Source organism: Lepus europaeus, unplaced genomic scaffold (genome assembly GCF_033115175.1).
Source record: "Lepus europaeus isolate LE1 unplaced genomic scaffold, mLepTim1.pri SCAFFOLD_364, whole genome shotgun sequence".
Taxonomy (NCBI): domain Eukaryota; kingdom Metazoa; phylum Chordata; class Mammalia; order Lagomorpha; family Leporidae; genus Lepus; species Lepus europaeus.
This window is the reverse complement of record NW_026909237.1, coordinates 46,437-72,453: the sequence shown is the minus strand read 5'-3', so window position 1 is coordinate 72,453 and position 26,017 is coordinate 46,437. Positions and strand designations below refer to the sequence as shown.

At 50.4% G+C, this 26,017-nt stretch overlaps 2 protein-coding genes across 6 annotated transcripts in view; both read right to left on the bottom strand.

The window, feature by feature from the left end:
• LOC133754980 (neuroblastoma breakpoint family member 6-like) overlaps positions 1 to 26,017 on the bottom strand; it is a 54,445-nt gene that overhangs the window by 19,120 nt on the left and 9,308 nt on the right. For 2 of the 4 annotated variants that reach the window (XM_062185306.1, XM_062185309.1), the window contains exons 2-6: positions 5,704 to 5,727; positions 5,068 to 5,254; positions 4,708 to 4,893; positions 4,479 to 4,580; positions 2,793 to 2,904 (exon numbers count right to left, since the gene is read on the bottom strand). The gene's annotated coding sequence lies outside the window, so the exon portion shown is untranslated. Of the gene's footprint in view, positions 1 to 2,792; positions 2,905 to 4,478; positions 4,581 to 4,707; positions 4,894 to 5,067; positions 5,255 to 5,703; positions 5,728 to 26,017 lie in introns of those variants that run through there. The other 2 variants (XM_062185308.1, XM_062185307.1) reach the window with 2 other exon arrangements.
• The window catches only part of LOC133754979 (zinc finger protein 717-like), a 29,936-nt gene continuing 25,912 nt past the window's right edge, over positions 21,994 to 26,017 (bottom strand). For both annotated transcript variants that reach the window (XM_062185304.1, XM_062185305.1), the window contains one exon: positions 21,994 to 22,593. In XM_062185304.1, the coding sequence (XP_062041288.1) occupies positions 22,568 to 22,593 (26 nt within the window). In that variant the 3' untranslated portion in view covers positions 21,994 to 22,567. The remainder of the gene's footprint in view (positions 22,594 to 26,017) is intronic.

Here is a 26,017-nt window from a genome sequence, read left to right as displayed (position 1 = left end):
CTTTGGATAAAACAAGTAATTTATAAGATGAAGCAATTTATGAAAATGAAAATGTATTTTGTTTAATTATACTTATTTGAGATGTAGAGATCCAGATGTAGAGAGACATACACACACAGAGAAACACAACCAAGGCTATGTGTTCCATCACTATTTCACTCCCCAAATGCATGCAACAGTCAGGCTTGGCCAGGGTGACACTTGGTGTCCAGAACTCCAATTTGTTCTACCAAAGTGTGGGAAGAACCCAATTCTTTTTTTAATTTTTTTTTTTAATTTTTTTGAGAGGCAGAATTAGACAGTGAGATAGAGAGAGACAGAGAGAAAAGTGTTCCTTTTTCCATTGGTTCACCTCGCAAGTGGCCACTATGGCCGGCACATTGTGGCCAGAGTGCTGTGCCAATCCGAATCCAGGAGCCAGGTGCTTCTTCCTGGTCTCCCATGCGGGTGCATGGCCCAAGCATTTGGGCCATCCTTCACTGCACTCCTGGGCCACAGCAGAGAGCTGGACTGGAAGAGGAGCCACCGGGACAGAACCGGTGCCCCAAGCAGGACTAGCACCTGGGATGCCAGCGCTGCAGGCAGAGGATTAGCCTAGTGAGCCACAGCGCTGGCCTGCTTTTTTATAATATATTTATATATAATTATTGCAACTATTTATATAATGATGGCATACTTATTTTGAGGAATATGGGTGTTACATATTTGAAGTAGTTTTTTAATTAACTTCTTTATTTAATGTTGTATGTATGTCATAAATGCAACATTAAGAACATAGTCATTCTTCCCACCTACCTGCCCTCCCACCTCTTCTCCCCCTTCTCCCCCTCTTCTTCCTCCAACTCCCCTGTTTAGTCTGAGAAAGAAAAAAAAGACAGAATGGAACAAGAAAACTAAGAGAACTGTTACTCAACAGCCTAGCAAAGGGCTGTCCAAGGGTATTACTTCTCAAAGGTGATTTCACTTTTTGCCACCTTCTGCTATTCCCTTCCTTCTTCCCCCTTCTTTCCTTTCAGAAACTTAATGGTCTCCAAAGAAGAACCCACGGATGATACATCTGTTGTGAGCTCTTAGACATCCCTCTAACCCATGAGACATAAGAATATCCTCCATTGAATGCACTAAAAGGAAGTGATTCTGGAGAACAGTTCTCCTAGTAAGTCCCTTGATACAGCTTTGAGGACAGAGGGCAGTGCACAGTGGCTCTCACTGTGTCTTTAACAAATCACACTCTTATGTCTGACATCAGTGCTCACCCAGGGCGCTTGACATGAGCTGCCTCGGCTACAGAAGCCTTCTGGATCCTAACTCAACAAGGCCATAAGCAAAGAGGAAGCTCTCTCCTCCCTTCAGGGAATGTGCATCCTTCATAGTGGCCACTTCTTTCCACTTCAGTTTCACCCACAGGTGTCCTATATGTAGGGAATTTTTTGCCAAAGGGTCTTAGATTCCCATGCCTGAAATGCTCTCGTGAGCTTTCCAGCCAGACTGGAATGCCTTATGGGGATATTTTGAGTTCACGGTGCTATTCATTCTGTGAGTCTGCTGTATGGACCACTTTTCTTATTAGACTCTTCCCTCCTTTGGAATTCTATTATTGTTTCCAAACACTTGGTCCTATTTATATGATCACTTTAACACTTGATCCTATCTCTATGTTCACTTTACCACTTAATCCTGTCCATGTACTCTATAACACTGAAGCTGCTCTTTTTATCAGGCAGCTTAAGGGATGGGGGGTCCTATGGCAAGTTGTTAAACCGTACCCTTAGAACTGAGAGGTCTAATACTTGATCCATCCTATGCTGCCTCCTAGGGTGCACATTAGCAGGAATCTGGACAGGAAACCCTTTGGTGACTCAAACCCTGCCACTCAAATATAGGATGTGAGCATTGCAAAAGCCACTTAACTGCTGAACGAAATGCCAGTCCCCAAAGCTGCAAATTTTAAGGTTTCCATTTGAGTGGATGATCAAAACTGGGATTTTTTTCAAATTTTAAAATCTGATGTCTAAATAGATGTAGTTTGCACTGTGGCATAGTGGGTTAAGCCACCACTTGAGACACTCTCCTATACCAGTGCTGGTGAAATCCCAGCGGCTCCACTTTCAGCTGATCCAACTCCTTGTTGATGTGCCAGGGAAAGCAGTGAAAGACAGCTCAAGTTCTTGGGCCCTGGAGCTCATGTGAGATACCCAGATGGCATTTTGGGCTCCTGGCTTTGGCCTGGCTCTGCCCTGGCTGTTGTAGGCACTTGGGGAGTGAAACAGAAGAGGCAAGGTCTCTCCCTCTCAGTGTGTATGTGTTCCTCTCTGTCTGTAACTCTGCTTTTCAAATAGAATAATAAATCTTTTAAAATAATGATTAAAATATTTAAAAATGATATTGTAATGTACATATCCAGAGTGCAATGATTACTCTAGACCAGTAAATAAAATATTCATCATCTCACAGTTAACCTTTATGTGCCTGCACATGGTAAGAACCCACAAAATCTACTGTTAGAAAATTCTCAGACTTTCTCATTCTAATGGAGAATAAAATGCTCCACGAATAACTCAGATTCTCCTGCTTAACTTCAGAACCCTAGATTTAGTTCTTCTCTATAACTACTACTTTGTACTCTTGGGTCAGCATCTCTCTATTCTTCCCACCAGACTCCACTACCTTGAAGCCCTCTCTTATATTCTCTGTTGCGACATATTCAACACTTTTCCTTTTTTCTTTCAGACTCCACACATAACAGACTTCATGCTGTGTTATAATTTCTGTATCTGGTTTGTTTCACTTACCATAATGTCCTCCAATTTCATCCAGTTTCTCACAAATGACAGGAGTTCCTTTATCTTTGAGTTGAACAGCATTCCATCATATAAATATATATATTTAAGTATAATCATACATCTATCATGTATAATGTATTGTTACACATTATACACACACACACACACACACAGAGAGAGAGAGAGAGAGAGAGAGAGAGAAATATATAAGAATGATCAAAAGCTTCAAGTGATTCCAAAGTGTCATGGAAAGTCTTTAGTATCCTTTTGTTAAAATACACTTTTCAAGCCATATATATAGCCAGCAAGATTTCTTAACCAACCATCTGTTGATGGACATTTAGGCAGTTTGCATCTTGGCCTCTGTGAATAAGGCACCAACTAGGGATTGCAGGTATCTCTACTAAATGCTGATACGGTTTTTGTTTCTTCTTTTTTTGCACATATACCCATAAGAAGGAGGAATGGGTCATTTCACAGTTCTAGTTTAATGTTTCAAAAATATTTCAGTAGTGTTTTCTATAATGGCCATACCACTCAAAAGAAAAGAAAAGAAAAATTCTCACAGATAATGTAAAAGGGTTTCCTTTTCAGTACACCCTTGCCCACATTTATTCTCTCTTGCCTTTGTGACAACAGCTAACCATATGGTTTTTTTTGTTTTTTGTTTGTTTGTTTGTTTTGACAGGCAGAGTGGACAGTGAGAGAGAGAGACAGAGAGAAAGGTCTTCCTTTTGCCGTTGGTTCACCCTCCAATGGCTGCTGCTGCTGGCGCACTGCGCTGATCCGAAGCCAGGAGCCAGGTGCTTCTCCTGGTCTCCCATTCGGGTACAGGGCCCAAGCACTTGGGCCATCCTCTACTGCACTCCCGGGCCATAGCGGAGAGCTGGCCTGGAAGAGGGGCAACTAGCACAGATTCCGGCGCCCCGACCAAGACTAGAACCCAGTGTGCTGGCACTGCAAGGCAGAGGGTTAGCCTATTGAGCTGCGGCGCCGGCTTCCATATGGTTCTGAGGGGATATCCCTCTGTGGTTTGGAATGGTGTTTCCCTGATGAGTACTGATAATGGGCAACTTGTCATAAACCTGGTAGCAATGCGTATTCCTTTCATGGAGTTATGTCTACTCAGGTCCTTTGCCAATTTCTCAGATGAATGATTAATTATTTTGGCTACTGAGTTCTGTGAGTGCTTTCACACTCTGGCACAGAGAAAGCAAAAGCATTGTGAACAATGGACATAGGTCTTGGCCCCATGTGGGGATCATGGGGATCCTTACTTGGGGCCGTGGGACTGCACCACTGCCATTTTATTGCTTTTTGCAGTGTGCTGCATGGCAGAATTGAGCATGGGTGGAAAAATGTACCTAGCTGAAGAGGGCAGGAAGGTGTGGTTTCTCTCTCTCTCTCACTTTTTTTTTTTTTTTTTTTTTTGGTTGCGACACTGAAGTTACCAGGAACTCTAGTTTGCATGGAAAGCTTTTGTTCAGCATAAACCTGCTCTGATTCCATCCAAGAATCTCCCTGGCCAGGTGCACAGGTTCACTGTGGAGTCAGTTTCTCTCCTGACCTCAGTGCTCATGGAAGGTGGCTCCTTCAGGAGCTGGACAGTGGAGTAGGCCTTTCTGAGTATCCCCTGAGGTTTCTGACACAATGTGTCCTTCATCTCACCCACACTTGGTTTCACCCTAACATTACCTTGTCATTCTCTGGGTCATTCTCATGTCCCAGAGAGCTTCTCATCGTCCTTCATCTGCACCTTCAGTTCTGGCTTCTCAGGCTGTGGACTCAGCTCCGGATCTGGGAGGAGACACAGAGGAGGGACTAGGTCAGGTCTCAGACTCAGTTCCCAGGGCATGTGCGGTTCCCCAGGGACTCCGAGGAACCTAAGCAGCAGGACCTCTGAGAGGAACAATACACACTTTACCTCACTGATGAGGAACCTGAGGTCCATAGAGACTAAGAAGTTGTCTCGGCACCACAGCACCTGATGGAGGGAGGGCCGCCCCATGAGCTTTGACTTCAGCTTCCCTGTCCCGAGCATGGCTCTTGTCTTCCAAGAATGCATTGTTGGGTTTTGTGGACTTCAGATAAAGCACTGCTATTTCTGCCGCTAAAAACAAACAAAAGTATGAGGGGCATTCCTTGGACAGCTTTTCCCACATTTCTATTGTCCCATTACTTATGCTCTGTCTGTTTTCCATCACTGGGTGATAGAACGGACCAGAGAACACACAAGTTGGACTAGTATTTAACACAGCCCTGCCTGTCCTGTGTGCTCCCTTACCTCTGGGATTCCCCCTCAGGCTCTCTCCTCTGCTGCAGTGCTGGAGAGTGTCAGACCTCATGGAGGTCATTTCTGTGTGGAGACCCACGTTCTTCTTTTTATCTCCTGGAGCCAGGGAGAGTAGAGATTCCTTCTGGACCTCTGTGGACCCAGCTTTCTGCTAGGCAGAGTCAACACAGTTTTTGAGCTAAGACCAAAAGAACATGGACAGCAAAAGTAAATTGGAAAAATCTGATGTTATCAAATCAAGAAGTTTCTGCCCAGGTAGATACATTTACAGGTTGGGTAAGTGCGCCCAATGCTGTGAAATCCAAGGAACTGCCTAGAAGAAACACACCAGCAAAGACAGAGACTGTCTTTGGGAAAGGATGGGAAAGGATGCTTATGCTAATAGATACTAGATGTGAGCAAGAGTACCTACGGTTGGATCAGATAAAATAGTTTTGGTGATAAAAACTATAACAAGAGACGACGGTTGCTATAAAATGTTCAAGGGTTTGATTCAACAAGAAGATGTGACAATGGTAACTGCATATGCATCCATTGCTGTAGCACCCTAATTTATAAAACAAAACTATTACATCTAAAGGACACATGAATTCCAATGCAGTAATAGTGGGGGACTTCAACACTCACCTTTCATCAACAGAAAGAGATCACCTGGGAAAAAAAAATTAACAAATGTCAGAGAGAAACTGCTACAGACCAAATGGCCATAACAGATGACTACAGAATACTTCACTCCACAGCTGCAGAATACACATTCTTTTCATCTGCACATGGAACATGGATGCTATAACACTAGAAATCAACAACACAGGAACCCCCAAAGTTATGCAAATACATAAAGGCTGGATAAGAAACCAAGAGGGAAATTTAAAAATTCCATGAATCCAATTAAAATGGAAGCACAACACACTGAATCTGATGGGAAATTCTAGAAGTAGTACTCAGAGGAATGTGTATGGGATTACTATTTGATGTTCCTGCATCAAATAATTACAAAGACTTCCAATAACCTAACAAAGTATCTCAAAAATCCTAGTAAAACAGGAGCAGACCAATCCCAAGTCAGTGGAAAGAAAGAATAAGGATGCAAGCAGAAAGAGAGAAAAGAGCAACAGAGAACCGAGGGCCTCACACAAAATCCAGAACACTGCAGGAACCCAATATGCAGTGGCATTCACCATTCAAGACTCCATGTGCTCGCATTGCTGGTGTCTGACTATCTCAGAATAGAACAGCCATCAAATACAAGAGAACACAGACCATCCTATTGATTGCAACCTTTCCAGGCCTCTTGAGTGTAATCTGAGTTGATAAAATCTCGCAATAAAGAGTTAAGTGCTGATAAAAGTTAACAGAAGGTAACAGGGGCTGTCTAGTTTCTGCAAGGGAGATAGAAAAGAACATTCTCATCAGTGGCTGCGAATGTGGACAGGAAAATCTTCTTGCCAGGCAATGGGGCCAGAACAACACCATCAGGAATGTACCAGAACTTTGATCTTGCAATTGCCTTTACAGGATTACAACCTGGAGAAATACTTTCACAATCACTAAGGGACATACCAAATATGTGTAGATGATGCCCCTTGAGACATTATTAATAATACTAAACATTTGAATCATTTGAGGGACATTAACATATGTGACTAGAATGGTCCATCACACCATGACCAGTTATCCATGTGTCTAAGGCAATGAGGAGATTCTGAAAGAGCAGATGGTGATGGACTGGTAAGAACTAATGTGACTGAGCAGTTACAGTGTGCTAGACACAGACAGGCACAATGCTTTGCCCCCACATCTCATTAAAACCTTTGCCAAGTCATGTAGAAAGTACTCCTACTTGTCCATTTCTTAGTGTTTTCTCTACCACGACCATTAGGAAACATCAGTGAAAGAAACTGAAGCAGGCACAAAAACTAGAAAGACATCCATGTCCATGGATTACAAGAATTATCATGAAGAAAATGTCTACTCTATACAAAGCAATTTACAAATTCAAGGCAATCCCCACAAAAATATGATGCACATGATTCATATAACTAGAAAAAGCACCTCAAAATTTATGTGGAAAAGACACAGGTCTTGTTTTCACGCCTATTGGAGGAGGGATCCTTCCCACACATCCCTGCAATCTCATTAATGGGAGCATGGGGTTCAGGCAGGATTTCTGCACAGCTGATTTTAAGTAGAAGGAGATGGGGCCTGGCTGTGGCTTTGTAGGGGAAGCCTCTGTCAGCCGGGCCAGGATCCCATGTGGGAGCCGGTTCATGTCCCGGCTGCTGCTCTTGCAATTCAGCTCTCTGCTTATCGCTTAGGAGAGCAGTGCAAGATGGCCCAAGGGCTTGGGCCCCTGTACCCATGTGGGAGGCCCGGATAAACTCCTGGCTTCAGATCAGCCCAGAGCAAGGCAATGAGGCCATTTCAGTGGTGAACCAGCAGATGGAAGCCCTTTGTCTCTGTCTCTGTCTCTGTAGTGCTAACCCTCAAACAAAGAAATAAAGAAATCACACACACACACACACACACACACAATGAGTAGAGAGGATAAGGATGGAGAGAACAGGTGCAGAACAAACTGAATGACTCAAACCCCGGGGTGGAGCTGGCTTGGGCCCAGCAACCTCTCAGGGAAGAGATGAGTGAGCTCATGTGGCCCATGGGAAAAGACACTGCCCTGCTTCTTCTAATAATAATAATTATTTTATTTTATTTGAAAGACAGAGTTACAGAGAGAGGTGGAGCCTGAGAGAGAGAGAGAGAGAGAGAGAGAGAGAGAGAGAGAAAGAAAGGGCTTTGGTTCACTCCCCAAATGACCACAATGGCCAGAGCTGAGCTGAGCTGAAGCCAGGAGCCAGGAGCTTCTGCCAGGTCTCCCTCGCCGGGGCAGGGGCCCAAGGACTTCGTCCATCCTCTACTTCGTTCCCAGGCCCCAGCAGAGAGCTGCATAGCCAGTGGAGCAGCCCCCATGCAGGTCGGGGCTGAAGGCTGGGGCTCTAACCCGCTGTGCCACCATCCTGCTGGAGCCTGCCCTTCTGTGCACGCCCTGTGGCCTCCACGCTGCAGCTCCTGGGCTCCTCTCCTTAGTGTGACTGCGCCAGCTCCAGGGCCTCTGAGCCCAAGGCAGTGCGGGATGACCTGCAGCCACCTTAACCTCACTTCCTTAGCTGCACTTTAACCCTCAGAGACTTCTGCCGGCAACAAAGTTATAAACTACAAGCCCGCACGCAGGAGGCAAGGCCTCCTCTCTCTAAGAGAAAAGACAGCAGGATTCTAGCCCCTGGAGTCTGGGAAGTTTCAAGTCAGTGTCTCTGCACAACACCGGAAACGCCGTGGTCCGGGCCTGTGCTGTGACCTGGTGGGCTAAGCCTCCGCCGGCAGGGCCGGCTTCCCCATGGGCGCTGGTTCCTGTCCAGCTGCCCCTCTTCCGTTCTGGCTCTCTCCTAATGGGCTGGGGAAGCCGTGGAAGATGGCCCGAGGGCTTGGGGCCTGCTCCTGCCTGGGAGACCCCTTGCGGTGGCCATCTGGAGAGCGAACCGGAGCATGGACGCCCTTTCTCTCTGTCTCTCCTCTCTGTAATTCTCTCTCCAATGAATGAACACAATAGTAAGAACGAAGCACGCGGAGTTAACACCAACAGGAGGCTGTGGCCCGGACAGCGCCCCCTGCCGCCCGGCCCCGCACCCCGCGGCCTCCTCCGGGCCCGGCCCTGCCCGCCCTCCCGGGAGCTGTGGGCGCGGCTCCCCCGTCCTCCTCCCAGGAGCGGCGTCCTGAGCCTGGGGCCGGCGCCGTCCTCCTGGGAACCCTGTCCCTCGGCGCGGGTCCGCCCCGCGTCCGCGTTTCCCTGTCTCCTCCTCGGACTCCGGTTCCGGAAGGCGGCCCTCAAGGGGCCCCGCACCGCTGTCCCCGCTCCGGAGCCCTGGCCGGGGTCCTCCAGTGTCCACAGCGCTGTGTTCTGAAGCGGGGCCCGCATCCGGGTACCCAGGGGGCGGCAGCCCCCAGGCCCTCGGCGGCCTGCAGGCCGGGCTGGGGGTCGTGATGGCGCCCTCGGGCTCAGGGGCCTGGGCTGTGTGAGGGGCGGGGGCACCGGGTGGGTGGGCGGGGCTCGCGGAGGGCGGGAAAGGCCGGGCCGCGCGGCGGTGGGCGTGGCCTGTGGGAGCCCAAGGTCCGGTGCGGGGTTGTCCCGCGTGTCCGTGTCCCCGCCCGTCCCAGCGGTGTGGGAGCTGACGGAGGAGCGGGTGCGTGGCGCTGTGGCCTGTGGGGTTTCCCCTCTGTGGATTAATGATCGTCTGCCACCTTGAGCTCGGCTTCCGTTCTTCTCTGGGGTCCCGACCCTTCCTCCCCTGCCCGTGGACCACTCTTCCCGGGGTCTCTCTGGCCCGGATCCTGAGGGAGCAGCAGAGTCCGGAGGAGAAACCAGCGTTGGCCTGGGGGAGCTCTTTGTGTCCCCTCTCCCTGGTCACGTGTGGAGACCTGACCCACTCACCGCACCGCCGGCTCCGTAATAAATGTTATTAAAGAAGCAGATACAGGCCGGGCCCTGTAGACTAATCCTCCGCCTGCGGCACCGGAACCCGGGGTTCTGGTCCTGGTCGGGGCACCGGATTCTGCCCCTGTTGCTCCTCTTCCAGGCCAGCTCTGCTGTGGCTTGGGAAGGCTGTGGAGGATGGCCCAGGTCCTGGGCCCTGCACCCGCATGGGAGACCCAGAGAAGCACCTGGCTCCTGGCTTCGGATCAGCACGGTGCGCCTGCCAAGCGGCCATTGAGGGCTGAACCAACGGCAAAAAGGAAGACCTTTCTCTCTGTCTCTCTCACTGTCCACTCTGCCTGTCCAAAAAAAAAAAAAAAAAGCCAATAAGAAAGCAGTGCAGAGGCAGGGTGGAGCCATGAATGAGGAACCTGCTGGAGGCTGTATTTAAAAATCCGCCGCCTGTTCTCAGGGCATTTTCTGGGGACCCGATGTGCAGGGGTGCAGAAGCCCCACCGCCCCGCCCCTCAGCAGAGTAGACGTCCCTGTGAGGTCCAGGGTGCAACCCCGCCCTTGGGGAGCTGCTTCTGCCCACTCATCTCAGCTGCTGCTGTCCCCAGAGCACTCTCAGAAGTTGGAGGAGGGACCCCAGTGCCCCACGGGGAAGCTCAGCTTCCCTGATCGCTTTGGGAGTTTCATGGAGATTGCTAGGGCCGGGTGCTTTGAAAATGCAACATAGTGCGCTTGTTTTCCTCTGGCCCCCAGGACTGGGTTAGACCTGGGGCCTGGAGAGGGGTGGGGGAGGGGAAACCCAGCTGACAGCAGGCATGGAGTCCCTGTGTCTCTGTGGCTGTCCTGGAGTGCAGAGGGGGAGGGAGGAGGATGCTCATCAGAAGAATCCTGGAGGCCCGGGAAGAGCCCTCAGCACACAGTGGCCTCAGAGAGAACCGCTGGGCTCTTCCCTCTCTCTTTCTTGCTAGGCAGGGAGCAAAAATTGGAGTCTGGCTGAGCTTGTCTGAAATCTACTGTGTGAAGGCGACAGTCATTGTCCAGAGGATCTTCAGGGACCCAGTGCACCAGGACCTGGAGACAGGAAGAAGACATGCGTGCACTCAGACAGACCAGCAGCCACTGCAGCCCCCAATGGGAGGACACTTGAGCCCTCCCTGAGTGACAGACCCTGGGCTCCGCAGGTGACACCACTGGCCCTAGGAACAGGACACTGCCTGTGGACAGGGTTCTGCTGTCCCTGGACACTGAGGATCTTGAGATGGGCTAGAATTACGTTAAAGGGGCCAGCATGAATTTTCGAGTGCCTGCTCCTTGGGTCTCTCCTTTCACATCAAGAGCTGGTGTCTCTGTGTCAGAATGGCCAGTCCATGGAGATCTTCCTACGTGGTGGAGCCAGGGAAACCGAGAAAACAGGTATGGGGCCCTCAGTGTTCAGAACGTAGGACATTCATCACACATGGGAAGGGGTTTGGCAACAGCATGTCCTTGGTTGAACAAACCAGCCTGAGGTGGCCAACTCTGCAGTAGGCCTTCTGCAGACAAGTAGAAATACAACCCCAAAGGTGCCCACACTCCCCACTTATGTCTGTGAACAACCCGTCTCCAGAATATCGAGTACTTGGGTCCCTGCCACCCACACAGGGAGACCTGGATTGAATTCCCTGCTCCTGCCTTTGGCCCCAGTCCTGCCAGGCAGTTGCACACGTTGGAGGACTGACACAGAGGGTGGCAGTACTCTCTGTGTCTCTCCCTATCAAACAACTTTTTTTTCCCTCATGGAGCAGTGGTTTACTAGGCTAAGCCTGTGCCTGGAATGCCACCATCCCATATGGACACCTGTTCACTCCTCCTCTGATCCAGCTCTCTGCTATGGCCTGGGGAAGCAGTGGAAGTTGGTCCAAGTGCTTGGGCCCCTGCACTCATGTGGGAGACACAGAAAGAACTACTGGCTCATGGCTTCAGATTGGCCCAGCTCCGGACATCGTGGCCAACTGGGAAGTGAACCAGTGAATGGAAGTCCTTCTCACTGTCTCTGCCTCTCTCTCTGTAATTCTACCTGTCAAATAAATAAATAAAATCCTTAAAAATTTTATTCAAAAGATAAACTTATTTTTGTGTAAAATTTGAAATCCTTGCACAAAGCATGCCTGAAAAATTTCATAAAAAATGTAACAAAAACTGTATTGGATTTCAGCATTTTTGTGCCCAAATACATTTATCCTTTCATGTCATATTCCATGAACTTTTTCAAGTGTCTTAAAGGTATGTCCCGGTGTCCTCAGGTCTGTCCTTCTTCTACTGGGCACTTTTTGGGTTGCTGGCTGTGAACCAGAACTGCATCATGAGAAAACCCAGGGTCCCTCCCCCATGACACCCAGCACTGCAGGCTTGAAGAGAGGGCCATGAAGGGGGGTTGGCTGACTCCCAGGTCCTGGGAGAGAGGCAGTGGGTGATGGAGAGAAGGGTGGTGTAGAATGGCCATTAGCTCATTCAGTCCCAGGGCCTTCAGCCCTCACCTATAGCCAGGTGTGGCTGAAACCGTGAGGAGCAGGCAAGAGGGTCTACTGGAGCCTTCAGGAATTGAGTGTCTTTATCTCAGCTTTGGTAGTAACCCCAGAGCTGCCTAAAGACAAGATTGGACGTCTGGCTCCGGTGGATGTGAATGGGTGTTCAGTGGAAGCTATAGGTGTGGGAAAGCATCTTCAGACCTCATAGAAACAGCTGATGACTTGATGGTATTTCTTCTCTCTATTGCAGTCAATTAGGATGTGGTGATTTTGCAAATGTTTGGTAGCTCAAGGCCACTGCAGGACAATCCTGTCATCACCTCTGGTCTTTTTCTGGCTTCCCATTTCTTCTCATTGACTGAATCAGGGTGGGCATTTAGCCTAGTGATTAACTCACTAGGTTGGAAAGGGGACCCTTTGGTCCCCTAGCAGAGTGCCTGCCTTGGAGACCTGCTGGTTCTGCTTCTGATATCGGTCTCCACTGGGGCAGGCAGTTGGTAACGGCTCATCTAACTGGGTCCCTACGATCGGCATAGGTGACTCAGGGAGAGTTCATACCTCCAGGATTTGGCTCCTGGCCTAGAGTATGATGAGAATTTGGGGAGTCAACCAGGAGATAGCCATTTCTCTCTCTCTCTTCCCCACTCTGAAATAAACAGTAACAGAACACTGTAGAAAAGTCCCGAGACTTGATTTTCTCCTTCAGACTGGAAGCTCATGCTGTAGCCATCACTTTCAAGGACTTTTTCCTAGGTCTGTGAATGCTATGGTGAGGCTGTGAGGTCATCTTCTCCAAATACTTTTTTTTTGACGCAGAGTGGATAGTGAGAGAGACAGAGCGAAAGGTCTTCCTTTGCTGTTGGTTCACCTTCCAATGGCCGCTGCGGCTAGTGCTTCGTGCTGATCCGAAGCCAGGAGCCAGGTGCTTCTCCTGGTCTCCCATGCGGATGCAGGGCCCAAGCACTTGGGCCATCCTCCACTGCCTTCCCGGGTCATAGCAGAGAGCTGGCCTGGAAGAGGGGCAACCGGGATAGAATCCGCCGCCCCAACCGGGACTAGAACCCCGTGTGCTGGCGCCGCAAGGTGGAGGATTAGCCTGTTAAGCCACAGCACCAGTGAGTTCACTTCCCTAAGCTGCTTGATGTCCACCGGAGAAGCTTCCACATAGGTCACCTCATTTCGCCTCTCCCCTCCCGGGTAATCGTAAGGGCCCAGATCACAGGGTTCCCTCCCTGGCTCTACATAGGAGGAGGCCGCCTCTGCCCCCAGGAGGTATGGGCGGTGTCCTGGCCCTTCTGGGGCAGATGGGCTAAGCAGGACGATTTTCACTTTCATTTTTACCTCAACAGTTCACGCCTCCACAGGGTCTCTGTGTTCCTGATCAAACTTAGCCCATTCTCTCTCCCCACCATCTTCCTCTGAGCCTTTAGGCTCTCCCAAGTCCTGCACTGCCTCTTTCTCCCTCTCGCCCTCAGAAGGTGGGGGTATAGTGTGGAAGGAAGCTTTAAGGGTGGTAATAGTGGGGTAAAACCCCAGAGGAGGTGATATACCAAAGTGTCTCTCCCTCTCAAGTGCGATTCTTTCCACCTGTGACCAAGTGTTTCAAGAAAAGAGTTTGGCCGTCTGAACCCAAGGGGCCAAGGTTATGACGGAGTCCCAGACACTTTTGGCATTGCTATCTGACAATTCCAAGTCCCTAGATTTTAACAAACAGTGTAAGGCCTTTAAGGCCGGGTCCTCTTGGGATGAAACTGCATTACCCATACTGAAGGTTTCACTTACGCTGAGAGACCGCTTAGCCTCGGCCAACATGCTCCTGGTCAGCCCAAAGTTGGGCACCAAATGTAGAGTCTTAATCCACCCAAACAAGGATGGATTGGGTCTGAGATAAGGTAAGTGCGCCGCCACTCGCCCTTTCCCCAGCCTCCCCTGATCCCGGAGACAATCAGACACAGCGGGAGTCAAGTCTAGCAGGAACTTGCTTATTGCACTCATAGCAAAGCCTTTTAAAGCACAAAACCACAGGATTATTGGGGCAGGGCATAAGGACCAACCAATTACTTAAAAGGTCATTTTACAGGGCGATTTTTTACAGGACCAGCCGTATGTCTATACATTTGTCATCAGTCGTCATCACCTCTCCTGATGCTGCGCGGCAAATAGGCTTTGGTTGTAAAAAACCTTAGGTACCGCCCACCTTACTTCCTTTGGGTGCCATCTTTGAATTGCCTCATGTCCTAATAACCCTGCAAACACGGACCCTGACGCTAACCCTCTAACCCTAACTGTAACCCTAAAAACCCTAACCCTCTAACCCTAACGCTAACAGCCCTAACCTTGACCCTAACCCTGACCCTAACCCTAGCCCTAACCCTAAACCCAACCCCAACTCCTGCCCTAATCCCAACCCCAGCCCCAACCCAACCCTCAAACCTAACCCTAACCCTGATTCTGACCCTGACCCTAACCCTAGCCCTAACCCTGACCCTAGCCCTAGCCCTAGCCCTAGCCCTGACCCTAGCCCTGACCCTGACCCTAACCCTAACCCAACCCTAACCCAACCCTAGCCCTAGCCCTGGGCACCTAAACACTGAGACAATCAAAGTCTCTCAGGTAGAAGGGCTGTCCGGGCAGCTCTTGCCCTCACACAGGTAGCTTCGCTCATGCAGATTTCTTTTATGAAAGCACAACTTTTCAGGGTTACTTCTGGGTCTGCAGTTTCTCAAATAACCAGCTCAAAATACGCCAAAGTAGTGTACCTTGGGTGACATGCTCTGGTTACCCACAATCCGATTTTTAGGGTCCTGTGTCCTAAGCTCCAGCAGCAGGGTAGAACCTAAGGTGTACATCTTTTGGTTCTGCAACTTACCAGGTATTTGGGAGATGAGGTAGCAGGGGACAGGCTGGGGTGCCCTCAAAGGAGCCACTTAGAGCAAGTGAATGCCAGGACGACGGCGCTAGACTTGGATTCCTGTGGCCAGTGTTTGAGGGTCCCTGTTTCTGTGCGTTGCGAACTTCGTGGTCAAAACATCGGCCCCCAGGAGGGCTGCCACCGAGGGCCTGTTCTCACCCACAAGGGTCGCAGCCCCTCCGGCGAGGAAGTCGCGGCCAGAGCAAAGGGACCTTTCCAGCCGCGCAGCTGGCACCCACAGGGTGGGGGGATGCGGGAGCAGCAGACCAGGCCAGGGGGCGACGGCGGGGTGCGCGCAGCACACGGCCAGACACCCGGCGCAAGAGCAATTGCGGGATGCATTGGCCCGCGTTCTCTGACCTCACAGCAATTTCCCGTGGGAAAAAAAAAACGAGAGCAGACGTCTGGCATGTGGCATCCGGCCAGCTGACTGCCGTGTAAGGGGTGCGGGGTTCTTCAGACCAGGCGCCACGCACGCTGCAGAGGCGGCGCCGAGCTTGGCGCGGTAACAGACCCGGTGAGCACGCACCGCCCCGCGCTTTACCGAGCAAAGGGTCATGCGTAGCGCAGGCGGGCGCTCAGGTCTGGCAGGGACGTGTGCGCGTGGTAAGAGGCCGGTTTGCAGCGTGCGTTGTGCGTCAGAACGCGACCACCAACTCCAGGGCCGGTTCGCAGGGAACACAGGGTGGCGACTCGGCACTGCCCAGCTGCTGCCCTGAGTGCTGGGCGCGTCCGCAACGAACTCTGCTTCCGCCATGTTCCCAGGACCCTCCCCAGGGGGCCCGGGGCTCCAACCTCGTCTCTGGCCTGCCTTGGCCCAGACACGCTCAGGGAGGAGCCCAGCCCGAAGGGGTCGCGCGGGGCAGAAGGACTGGTTGCCCGGGGGCTTTAGCGGGAGAAAGTGCGATCGACAAGCTGAGGGAAGGGCGGCTGGGAGCACACACACCTTTTACCGACCAGGGTTTGGACCGTGGGTCCTTGGCGACCGCCCTTGCTCAGGTGTTCGGGTCCTGTCCGGGGCACCCAGCGGAGACCCCGCGGATGCCCAGCGTGCGCTCTTGGCTGGCACCGCCTGGATCCTGGATAAAGACGAGTCTTGGCGGTAATCCAGCACACCCAGCAATGACCTCGGTCCGTCCTGGAGTCGCAGAGGGCCAGCACCCGACTGGACACACAGGCGAGCTAGGGCAGAGGCCCTAGGGACTGGATATCAGGGAGGCTGCTCGGAGCGGGAAGGGCTGAGCGGTGTGCGTGGAGGCCTGGGCCAGGCCCTACAGCCTAGGAGCTGGGGAGTACCCTTAATGAGGCCGGTGGGGTTGAGGATGGGTGCTTGCCAGGTCTCTGAGGAAGCCGACTGTCCAGCCTGAGCTATTGCGGCAATAGAGTTTGGACCTGGGGAGGGTAGGGGATGGCCACGTGACCAGCAGCAGCTACTGCCCTGCAGTCACTCCGGGGTTGTGTGGACTCCACTCAGCGCCCAGGACCGCTGGCTGGTGTGTGCATGCTCACAAGGCAGGGGATCTTTCAAGTGGGCCCAGCGCTCAGGCAACATTTCTGCCCTACATGGCTGGCTGCTCATCCAGAAACGGCCACGAAAGACCCCACCTGCTTGCTCCACCCTTCCCAGCACCTGCGGGTTGCAGCCTGTGCTTCCAGAGGCTGGCACATCTCAGCGCTGACCTCAGGCCCTACAAGGGCCAATCCCCAAGAACCTTCCTGCCCACTCTGCTCACCCAGTGATAACCACCTCCGCCCTGTACCACCCTCGCCTGCTCTAGCCAAGCCCTGTGTGGGCTGTCCCCTCCAGGAAACAGCCCTAGGCAGCTGCCACCCAGGTCCCCGGACACCATCGCAGGAGTCACAGCAGCACCTTCTGCCCTGTGTCCCAGCTAATTACTTACAGCACCTGGATAGGCATCAGCTCAATCCTATTGGCCCTTGCTGGGGTGTGTGTGCAACGGCCATGTGGAACTGAAGGGAGGACTGTTGAAACCCTACAGAGTAGAAAAATGACACCCTTCCAATGGCAAAAAAAAAAGTCATGGTTTTCTTGTTTTAATTAATTTGAAAGGTTTACAGAGAGGCAGGGGCAGAGAGAGAGAGTGTCTTCCATCTGCTGGTGCACTCCCCAGATGGCCACAATGGCCAGAGCTGGGCTGATCTGAAGCCAGGAGCCAGGAGCTTCTTCCAGGTCTCCCACGTGGGTGCAGGGGCCCAAGGAGTTGGGCCATCTTCCACTGCTTTCCCAGGCCATAGCAGAGAGCTGAATCAGAAGTGGAGCAGCCGGGTCTTGAACCAGCACACATATGGGATGCTGGCATTGCAGGCAGCCTGCTACACCACAGTGCTGGCCCCAGTTCCTTTCTTGGCAATGCACAATAAATCATTTTCCAAAAGACCTAGGTGTTGGGGCTGACACTGCAGAGGGTTAAGCCAGCTCCACTTCCAATCTAGCTCCCTGCTAATAAGCCTGGGAAAGCAGCAGGAGATGACCCACGTGCTTGGGCCCCTGCACCCACATGGGAGACCCAGATGAAGCTCCAGGCTTCTGGCTTCAGCCTGGCCCAGCCTCAGCACTGCAGCCACCTGGGGAGTGAACCAGCAGACAGATCTCTCTCTCTGTCTCTCCCTGTCTGTAACTCTGCCTTTCAAATAAATAAATAAATAATCTTTTAAAAAATCCAGTTGGGTCTGTGGGGAGGGGGGGCAGGAAAGGGCACTCTAGCCAGCAACAGGAAATGAGTAAAAGGGACACAAGCATAGACATGGGAGAAGCCACCAGCAGAGATCCTGGTTCAGAATCTGACTCCGGTAAGTGTAATACAGGGCCGATACAGAGCCTCCAGGATCCTGGTGATGAGTTTTACTGATCTCATCCAGCACAGCTGGAGTTCTCCCATGCCAGGCCCACCAGGGTCTTATGCTTCTGTTTGCTCCCTGGACGTAACAACTGCAGCTCCTCTGTGAAGGAGAGCAGCAGACAGCAGCTAAGAGGACCAGCAGGAGACGGTGGCTAGCATGCAATTTAATGCATCTCCCTCCAATGAAAGAAGCTGGGTTTCTCACCATCACCAATCTGCCATTTAGCCTACCAGCTGCAAGTAAGCTATATGCAGAAGGAAAAGGTCTACACTCAGAGCTGGGATCCCTCTGCTTTGAAAAGTGATCAATTTGGGGCTGGCGCTTTGTGGTAGTAGGCTAAGCCTCTGACTTGCGGCACCAGCATCCCATATGGGTGCCAGCTCGTGTCCCAGCTGCTCCTCTTCCAACCCAGCTCCCTGCTAACGCACCTGTGAAAGAAGCACAAGATGGCCCAAGTGCTTGGGCCCCTGCATCCATGTGGGAGACTTGGAATAAGCTCCTGGCTCCTGATCTGCCCAGCTCCAGCCATTGCAGTCATCTGGGGAGTGAACCAGCACATGTCTCTCTCTCTCTGTAACTCTACCTCACAAATACATACATACATAAAGAGGAAGGGAGGGAGGGAGGGAGGGAAGAGAGAAAGGAGAGAAAGGAAAGAGAGAGCGAGAAAGGGGGAGGGAGGGAGAAATAGAAGAACAGAAAATAAAAAAGAAAAGAGCAGAAAAGAAGAGAGCCCCTGCACCCACAAGGGAGACCTGGAGGAAGCTCCTGGCTTGGGATCAGCTCAGCTCCGTTGCAACCATTTGAGGAGTGAACCCGCAGATAGATGTAAGACTTCCGCCTCTACCTGTAACTCTGCCTTTCAAATAATTTTTTAAATATCAAAGTTGGAGGCCTCAAGTACGGTATCAACAACTGTGTGTTCTGTTCAAAGTATGTGGAAACCTCTAATTCTCCGACCAGGTGGTGGACTCTGTGGGCTGGGCCTCTCTCACTCACTTGGATTCCCACATTCTGCTGTGACTCGAGGGACTGACTGCAGGATCTGCCCCCAGCGCCACTTTTCATCGGCAGCACCCAGGAGACAGGTCTGCCGCACTCTGCAATTTCCTGTCCCTCAGGCCTGGCCCTGTGCATGGCCCCTGAACAAACAGCTGCTTCAGTGCAGCTGTCTCGGCAGTCATATGGGATCAGCAGTGACGTCTGTGCCAGCAGTTTGCTTTTGTGCCTCCTATAATCTTTAATGGCTATAATTCTGGGAAGATTGTTGCTATTGACCTGTAATCTCGAAATCAAGGCAAGAACAAGAAATCAAAAACAAAAACATATTCCTGCTCAGTGACTAAGCATGACCTCTGTGTACATCTCCCAAGAGCAATACCTAATGGGATCAGACACGACTGGAAAGATTAAGCTGTGGGACCCAAGGGCCAGTGAGGGTGAGGGAGCAGAGGTCACATGGATGCCCATCCCCCTCCTATGTGCATGAGGGAGCAACACTGGCAGCAGGGGACCAGGACTGGTGTGGAGCAATCTGGAACCCCACAGCACCCACCTGCTCTGCACCAGTGCCTCCCACACCTGCTGCCAGGGTAGAAATTCCCAACGTGAGGGTTTCTGGGGAGCCCGGAGATCACACGTGGCCTCTAGCAGGGCTCTGCTCCTTGCTGCAGGTGGAACGCGGGTCTTTACTTCTGTTCCTAAAGAAGACGTTTTAAGTGACACGCCAAATCCCGCCCTTCTGCTGGCCAGAACCAAGGTGTCAGTGAGTGTCTTACATGCAGCCACCGCAATGAAGTTATTTCCAATGGGGGGGGGGGGTCAGAGAGCTTGGAAATCCTTTTCACAAAAGGTATTTATGTCCTTTTCTTGTTGAATTCCTAGCACAGCATCCCCCTCCTTGTTTTTAACAAATACATTTTTTCTAAGGACTGAAGATTGAGGAGAACTAAATAAATTAAAGCTTCCTCTTTCACAAGCTTCCTGGAGCTGCCCAATGAGGACAGTGGTGACATTATCTGAGTAGTCAGTGCCTGGGGCCCAGGAAGACCTGAGAAGATCAGCAGAGAGTAGAGAGGGGGAAGTCATCTCTTTGAACAGCTACAGAAGGATTTAAGGCTAGGGCCTTCTCAAGCTCAGTATCAACAGAACGTTTCTGGGATTTTCCTTTTATCATTACAGACAGGCCCTGGACGGGAAGATCAAGCTTTTAGATGTCAGACGTTCTAATAACCTTTACACCCCTTTGTTGAGGCGGCTTCCAGAGCGTAAGGTACAGCCTTCCACTTTCTTGGGGTATCCTGAGGGTCGGGTGTCCCAGAAAACTGACACTACTTTTTATTACTTAGGAGCAGCCGTTTGTGAGATGTTTATATAAAGTGTTAAAGAGCCTTTCTTTCTACCAACCAAAACAGTGGGAAGAACTAAGTCATCATTTCCAGAGGTAATATCTAAATATGAAAGTAAACTGTAAAACATCCAGGGGACCAGCACTGGGATACAGCAGGTTAAGCCGGAACCTACAATTCCAGCACCCCTTATGGGCACCTGTTCAAGCCCCAGCCCACTTCCGACCCAGCTCCCTGCTAATGCACCTGAGAAAGCAACGTTAGATGGTCCAAGTATCTGGGCCCATCACGCCTACACAGGAGACCCGGAAGAAGCTGCTGGCTTCATCCTGACCCAGCGCCAGCTATTGCGGCCATTTGGGGAGTATATCAGTGGATGAAAGATCTCTCTCTCTCTCCCTCTCTGTTGTTCTGCCTTTCAAATAAATCAATCTTAAAAAATCTGTGTCATCAAATAACACCATTAAAGGGTACAAAGAGAAGTGATGGAGTGGGAGACAATCACTGCCTACACTTTTACGACAAGGCAGAGATAGACCCCAATAACAAAGTAGGCAATAGAATTGAAAAGCTACTTCACATACATTTCTTGTTTATTTATTTCAAAGCCAGACTGGCACAGAGGAGGGGGGGGGGGGAGAGGGAGGGAAAGAGAGAGAGAGAGAGAGGGAGGGAGGGAGGGAGGGAGGAGAGGGAGGAGAGGGAGGAGAGGGAGGGAGGGGGCCCTTCCATACACTGGTTCACTCACCAAACTGACACAACAGCCATGAAGCCAGAAGCCACACACCAATATGGGATGCTGGTGTCATAAGTGGTCACTAACCCTTCTACACTACAATGCTGGCCCCCTAGCTTTTTTTTTTTTTATAATTTTTAAATCTTTCATTCGATTTGAAAGAGAAAGCCAGGCTGAAGCCAAGAGCCAAGAACTTGCTCTTGGCCGGCGCCGTGGCTTAACAGGCTAATCCTCCACCTTGCGGCGCCGGCACACCGGGTTCTAGTCCCGGTTGGGGCGCCGGATTCTATCCCGGTTGCCCCTCTTCCAGGCCAGCTCTCTGCTATGGCCTGGGAGTGCAGTGGAGGATGGCCCAAGTGCTTGGGCCCTGCACCCGCATGGGAGACCAGGAGAAGCACCTGGCTCCTGGCTTCAGATCAGCGAGATGCGCCGGCCGCAGCGGCCATTGGAGGGTGAACCAACGGCAAAAAGGAAGACCTTTCTCTCTGTCTCTCTCTCTCTATCCACTCTGCCTGTCAAAAAAAAAAAAAAAAAAAAAAGAACTTGCATTGGATCTCCCATGTGGGTGGCAGGGACACAAGTGCCTGAGCCCTCATTGGTTGCCGCCCAGGGAAGCTGGAACTTGAACCAGACACTTTAATGTGGGATGCGGGCATCCCAGGCAGCAGTGTAACTGCTGCACCAAATGCCTGCCCCACCTCGATTTCTAATTGCTTAGCAATCATATGAAATGTGATCAACATATTCAGAAATGCAAACTAAAACCACCTCAGATAGACAAATTAGGCGTGTTTGATGAAGACATGGAATCATTTAGCTGTCAAGTACTGACACTGGTGTCTATTCTATCTATCTGGGTAAACTGGCTGTTGAAAACACATGACACATCAACACCACAGGCATGGACTTCAAGAAATGCCAGCACACGTGTATCATAACACAGGCAGGTACCCACACCCATGGCAGTCTAAGCAGCTGAAACCCAGGGAGCAAGCGGAAGAGGAGGAACATTAGCAAGAGACAAATGAGAATGTGCAGGGCAGCATTTCTAGGGATGAGTCCCATTGTAGGTCTTGCATGTCCAGTTTAATAAATAGTACGAAACACCAAGCAAGTTTCATACAAATGCCATATGCAGGTGATATTTCACACATGCATTTTTTTCTTTTAAAAAAGTGGAGATTCTATGAGAAAATAAGTTTACAGAGGGACACAAAAAGACTGAATTACAGATGAGTGCAGATAAGAAAACACTATTACAAAGGTATCACATTTCCCCAAATTAATCTATAAATACAGTATTATCCCATAAACATTTTAATGGGATTCAAATACAATATTCTAGAATTCATCTGGATGGTTATATATTCAAGAGCACTTCAAAAATTTCATGGAATATGAAAGTAATTAAGTTTATTTGGTGCCAAACTCTTGAAACCCATACATAGTTTTCTCATAATACACATTTTTAAAAACTTGTTGAAGATTCTTCATCTAATTGAAATTAATCAAGAAACTTGTGCATTATGAGAGCAATTAACAACTGTTACCTGACAGGAACATATGAGACCATAACATTGCAACAGATGAAGACCAAGGATCGGCACATGAACAATATCCACGGACCAGCCCATGTGGATGAAGAGAGTGTCAGCGAGAGGCAGCCATCAATCCAGCTACGTCAGAAATAACAGTAAATGTGAATGATTAATCAACGCAGTTAAAGGGCAGCTATGGGGGGGGGGTGATATCGACACTGGGGTGGGAGAGGTGGCTCCTGATTCTCTTCCACTCACAGATGCACCAAATATACATCTATTCATGTTTCAATGGTTTCTGAAAGTCACAAGGTGAGAGACACCTATGTCCCAGGCAACTAAGAAAATATCCACACTGAACAGTAGCAAAAGCTGAGTCACACTTGCTTGCCCCAAGCACTGTGCCAAATATTCGGAAAGGAAATCCCAACATCCAGCATTACCCTGAAGACAGGAGGTTGGCAGCATGCATACAGCACCCTAACTCTAATATTCCTCACGTCTGGCTCTTCACCCACCCAGCTTTGAAGGCAGAAGGGACGTGCACAGGCCTCCTGGACCACAGGGCAAAGTGGCAGCGTTATAGTGTCACGCAGGTACTGAGAGGGGCTTCACAGTCCAGGACCAGGGCAGCTACGAGGTCAAACTCAGAGGTCCAAGTTTGTCTCTGGAAGGTGTCTGACCTGCGTCAGAAGTCAATGAGCCAAACAGTGGGGCCTGGTAGCCTGAGCTCACACATTCCAGGACCTCTACCCTAGAGTGCCACAGAGGTAATTTCTCCTGGAAGGAGTTTGTCTGTGCATCAGCTGTCTGGAATTTGTTTCCACGCAAGAGATGGCATCCTAGGCTCTGGGGTCAGAGGAAACTGGCAAGTGTGAATCTCCCCAGATCGCAGGACAAAAAGGTGCTTTTAAATGAGTGTGCAAGAAATTTCAGGGGCTACCATCCACAGAAGTGCAGAGCAGGGGCTAAAAAAAGCACAGCTCCCTATCACCCTTCCAGAAGGGGGTTACGGCACTCTTCCAGTATGCAGTAGACAGCTGGCTTCTAACTTGCATCAAGGAGTTCACAGGGCAGAACACAGTAGACCTCAAGCAGCCTAGACAGACACTTCCCACTTCCCAAGACTTCCTTCCCAGCTTGCTGCAGTAACAAATCCACCCAGGTGCCGTGACTTAGCTCCCTCCAAGGGACTGCCTCCTCAACTCCATCTCAGGAAATGAAGGAGCGCTGCCTTCCTGGGTCTCCTCAGACCACCATTAACTAAGCAGGACATACAGGGAGCTCACTTTCAGTGGCCACCTCCCCAGGATGAATGCAAGGGCAAGCAATTGCCACAGATCCTCTCCCAAGATGACTGAAGAGACAGCGGGAGATAAATTGCCCACTCTTAACCTCACAGTGAGGGGCAGGCAGTGTGGCACTGCTGCAGACACCCATGTCCCACACTGGAGTGTTCCCTGTGTCTCAACTCTTCTGCTTCTGGTTCAGCTTCCTCTTAATGTGCCTGGGAAGGCAGTGAGTGATGGCCCAAGTATTAAGGTCCTGCCACTCATGTGGGAGACCTAGATGGAAATCCTGGCTCCTGGCTTACAGGCATTTGGGGAGTGAAGCGGCAGATGGAAGGTAATTCTATCTCTTTGCCTTTCAAATAAACATTTAAAAAAAAAAAAAAAAAAAAAAAGGTCACAGAGGTTGATGCCACAGCTCACTTGGCCAGTCCTCTGCCTGCAGCGCCGGCACCCTGGGTTCTAGTCCCGGTTGGGGCGCTGGATTCTGTCCCGGTTGCTCCTCTTCCAATCCAGCTCTCTGCTGTGGCACAGGAGGGCAGTGAAGGATGGCCCAAGTGCTTGGGCCCTGCACCCGCATGGGAGACCAGGAGAAGCACCTGGCTCCTGGCTTTGGATCGGTGTAGCGCACTGCACCAGTCGTGGCAGCCATTTGGGGAGTGAACCAAAGGAAGGAAGACCTTTCTCTCTCTCTCTCTCTCTCTAACTCTGCCTGTCAAAAAAAAAAAAAAAAAAAAAAAAAAGGTCACAGAGTCACAGAGGATAGAGGATAGAAGGAATAAGAAAATAAGAACACATATCGAATACCCCAAGCTTACCAGCTACATCCAGGAGCTGGCTTCTAACTTTGTGTCTTTGGGTACTGAAGAAATGTCTTACACACTAGTCACTCAGAGGCACAGAAACAGAGAGCACTTTACAAAAACACAAACTAGGCCGGCGCCGTGGCTCAACAGGCTAATCCTCCGCCTTGCGGCGCCGGCACACCGGGTTCTAGTCCCGGTCGGGGCACCGATCCTGTCCCGGTTGCCCCTCTTCCAGGTCAGCTCTCTGCTGTGGCCAGGGAGTGCAGTGGAGGATAGCCCAAGTGTTTGGGCTCTGCACCCCATGGGAGACCAGGATAAGCACCTGGCTCCTGCCATCGGAACAGCGCGGTGCGCCGGCCGCAGCGCGCTACCGCGGCGGCCATTGGAGGGTGAACCAACGGCAAAAGGAAGACCTTTCTCTCTGTCTCTCTCTCTCACTGTCCACTCTGCCTGTCAAAAAAAAAAAAAAAACAAAACAAAAACACAAACTTGAGTGACAGCTTAGAAGCTCTGGCTAAATTGGTGAGATTCTTCTCCCATACAAGACCAGTCTGATGAAGACTGGAGGGGCAGTTATCTTACCTAATGTGCAGAAACCAACACAGGAAGTCAAGGAGAAAGAAGAAACAGAGAAATGTCTTCCCAGTGTAAGAACTAGATAAATCAGAATCCAGTATTACTGTAGTGGAGATATGTGATTTACCCAAACAGAAGTTCAACTAACGGTCATTAAGAGGTTCGCAGATCAGGTAAGCAATGTAAGAACAGACTGAGAATGTCAAGGGAGAAAATATACCAAACTAACAACCAAGCCAAAGAACCCAACTACAAAGCTCAATAGCAGACTCGATCAAGTAAGAGACAGAACCAGTGAACTTGAACATCAGCTCCTGGGAAGTACCAAAACTGAAAAGCAAAAAGATGAGAATTATAAAGTGAAGACAGTTTAATGGATTCATGCCACATGTCACTATCAACATATTTTCAGCAAAAATTTTATAGGCCAGAAAGTCCTGAAAGCAAACCAAAAAAATGCCAAACAAGAATACTATACCCACTTATCCTATATGTAAAAAATAAAGAGTAGGGGCCAGCATTGTGGTGCAGCAGGATAAGCCGCCATCTGCAATGCCAGCATCCTACATGGGCACCAGTTTGTGTCCCGGCTGCTCCACTTCTGATCCAGCTTCCTGCTAAAGCACCTGGGAATAACAGCAGAAGCTGGCCCGAGTGCTTGGTCCCCTGCACCCACGTGGGAGACCTGGAAGAAGCTCCTGACTCCTGGCTCTGGCAAGGCCCAGCCCTGGGCCATTGCAGCCATCTGGGATGTGAACCAGCTGACAGAAGACCTCCCTCCCTTCAACTCTTTTAAATAAATAAATAAATCTTTAAAAAAAATGGAGACTAGACAATGACTTGTTAAATAAAGGATGAAGGTAGTTATCGCCACTAGATCTGTATTATAAA